General features: G+C 38.7%; 1 protein-coding gene across 1 annotated transcript; it reads right to left on the reverse strand.

Moving 5' to 3' along the window:
- Positions 1-249: 249 nt before the first annotated feature.
- LOC107859942 (adenylosuccinate synthetase 2, chloroplastic) lies at positions 250-2,408 on the reverse strand (the record flags this gene model as incomplete). The annotated part of the gene is given in 3 exon segments (XM_047405656.1): positions 250-561; positions 901-1,596; positions 1,863-2,408. Coding segments are annotated over 3 exon segments (1,359 nt in total), but the record flags the coding sequence as incomplete, so codon positions are not given.
- Between the last annotated feature and the right edge of the window lie 437 nt (positions 2,409-2,845).

Raw genomic sequence — 2,845 nt, forward strand, 5'->3', positions numbered from 1 at the left:
TCAATATGCATCCTGAAGTTCTCCAGATATTTGGCAGCCAATAGAAAAAAAAAATCATGATGTAGGGAAGAAAAAGACGGATGGACAGAAATTTTGTTTTCTTCCACCTTCCAATAATTGGATTAATATGGCTCAATTTCCCCAAAATATTCACATCAAAGTTGGAACTGATAGTCTATGTACTTCCAAACACCACAAGATCGTCATGCAAAAGGATGTGAAGAAGAAAGAAAGAAAAAAGGAGCTTACCTTTATTTGCTCAAGAAGATGAAGATCAGAAGGAAAAGAATTTAATATTGAACCATCAGGAAGCCTGTAAGTAACACCCAGCTGAATTTTTGATAGATCTAACAGCAGATCTAGTTTTGATAGGTTTAGAGACGCAAATCCGTTTATTTGACAACAGTATCTCACCGCGACTATGTCTAGCCAACCGCAGCGACGTGGGCGTCCAGTAATATTGCCAAACTCCTGCCCAGCAGAACGAAGAAAGTCACCAACTTTGCCCGTGATTTCTGTTGGGAAAGGACCGGAACCAACTCGTGTGGTATAGGCCTTAACCTGCAGGAAAAGCATCAGTTAAAATGCTCACTGTTTACTGCTCTATGCTTAAAATGCAATAATGCAAACTGAAGACCATGCAGTGAATTGGTTCCAAAGAGCTAGTTGATATGAGGATCATATTATTCTCGCAAAGAGCAAGGTATATTGCACATTTAACTGATTGACAATGATACATGTGAATATGTTTTTGAAAAGATAACATAGTAAGTAGTTTTTATTTCCACAATATTAGCTAGACTATCAGATAAAATTGAACATCATCATGAATGCTTCATTCTTCAGTATAAGATCGAGGACAAAAGTTCCTTTAAGAATAATAAAATCAAGTCTGCTTACCACACCAACAAGATCACCGACAACTCTCGGAGCAATGCCAAGACCTGTGCAGATTCCACCAGCCACTGAACTGGATGAAGTCACAAAAGGATATGTGCCAAAATCAATATCCAACATTGTTGCTTGACTACCTTCCATCAAAATCTTCTTTTTCTGAGATATAGCATCGTTCATGAAGTGAACAGTATCTGTAACAAAGGGTTCCAACCTCTCAGCAAATTTCTTATAGCGTTCCACTTCTTCTTTGAGCATGTCAGGGCCGCCATACTTAAAATCTGGGAATCTTGCAGCAGCATCTGATAATAAAAGATCAAGCTTTTGGGAGAATGTGTCCATATGCCTTAAATCACTTACTCTTATGCCATTTCTAATAACTTTGCTTGAATAGCAAGGCCCAATGCCTCTCTTGGTGGTTCCAATAAAGGATTTAGCTAGCTCAGCTTCTCTAAGGCCGTCTATTTCTTGGTGAAAATCAAATAACAAGTGAGCACGATCAGATACCAAGATCCGTCCTTGACAAGAGACTCCGTTTGATTCAAGACAATCAATTTCTTTAAAGAGTCCCGGTAGATGCACCACGACTCCATTACCAATAACACATGTAGTTCCCTCGTTGAGAATCCCAGAAGGGACAAGGTGCAGAAGAAACTTTTTCCCCTCAGAATTGTAAATAGTATGCCCAGCATTGGCTCCCCCCTAACACCAAGAAGCATTAATGAAGGTCGTTAATATATCTTCATTGGTATTTATCAGTATTTAACCTGTTATAACAAGTTTCTTACGATCTACGTTTTAAGGTTCACATATCCTTTATATATAACTGGTGTTTTAAGTCTAACATATACAAAATAATTGTACGTTTAGGAATTCAAGACAAGAAATAGTACGTAAATTGTTTTCAAGAAACATATAACTAGACTGAGATGAGGTATAGGGCAGAGTTATTTTTGGAGGAAGGGGACCTGACAACGAGCAAAAATATCGAAATGCCTAGCCAGCATATCAACGAGCTTTCCTTTTCCTTCATCACCCCATTGACAACCCAACACACCAGATACCTGACTCAGTGACTCAATTCGGCTCAGCCCTGACTCGTTGACCCCGTGATGGTCAACTACCGGGGCAAGTGGCTTTGTAGTAGAACAAGCCATAATTGAAGGATTCTTCTTCCTACTGAGCCTACTACAACTGTGAGTCTCATTGTAACCGAGGATCCTGCTCCGGTCATCAGTCGCTGTTGCTGTGGTGATCATTGGAGTAGAATTGAACGTTAGAGCAGACATGTTCATAGTAATGGTCAGCGATGGACCCATGCACCTTGACTCAACCCACACTGCGTGCTTCCTATGAGAGAAATATATACTCCTATTTAGATATTATAATAATACCATTTATATTTATACTATTATATCTTATATGAGGGAGTTTGATTTGCATGCATCCCAAAGCAACATGCGACACTGCTTTCTCCGAAAAAATACTACCCTATATAAGAATTTGATAGTCGTCAGCGGTGAACCCACCTTGACTCAACTGACACTGATTCAAGAACGACAAGGGTAGCGTCGTCAATATATGAAAGTTCTGGCTAAGTCCACTTGTACATTATGCAATGAGAGTATGATGTTGCAGTAAATATGATGCCAACGTCGGTCAATCCACATTTTGAAAAGAGTAAAAAATATCACGTGTTAGTTAGTAGTACATCTTAAAAAGAGGGTCCCATCCCATCTCTGTAAAATAGGTACAGTACTGTTCAACATTAATGCCCAGCTGTTCAAAATGGAGAGGGTGGTGGGGAATTTACCTCAAGTTGACAAGACACGATAAAGACATTACGTTTGTGAGCCCACTGTAGGAAATAATTGGCAAAAAAAGAACTTTTCCAAAATTATTTTGTTAAATATTCATTTAATTTCTTTTTGATTTATTTTTTAGTTTTAGG

This window comes from Capsicum annuum, unplaced genomic scaffold (assembly GCF_002878395.1).
Source record: "Capsicum annuum cultivar UCD-10X-F1 unplaced genomic scaffold, UCD10Xv1.1 ctg80588, whole genome shotgun sequence".
Taxonomy (NCBI): domain Eukaryota; kingdom Viridiplantae; phylum Streptophyta; class Magnoliopsida; order Solanales; family Solanaceae; genus Capsicum; species Capsicum annuum.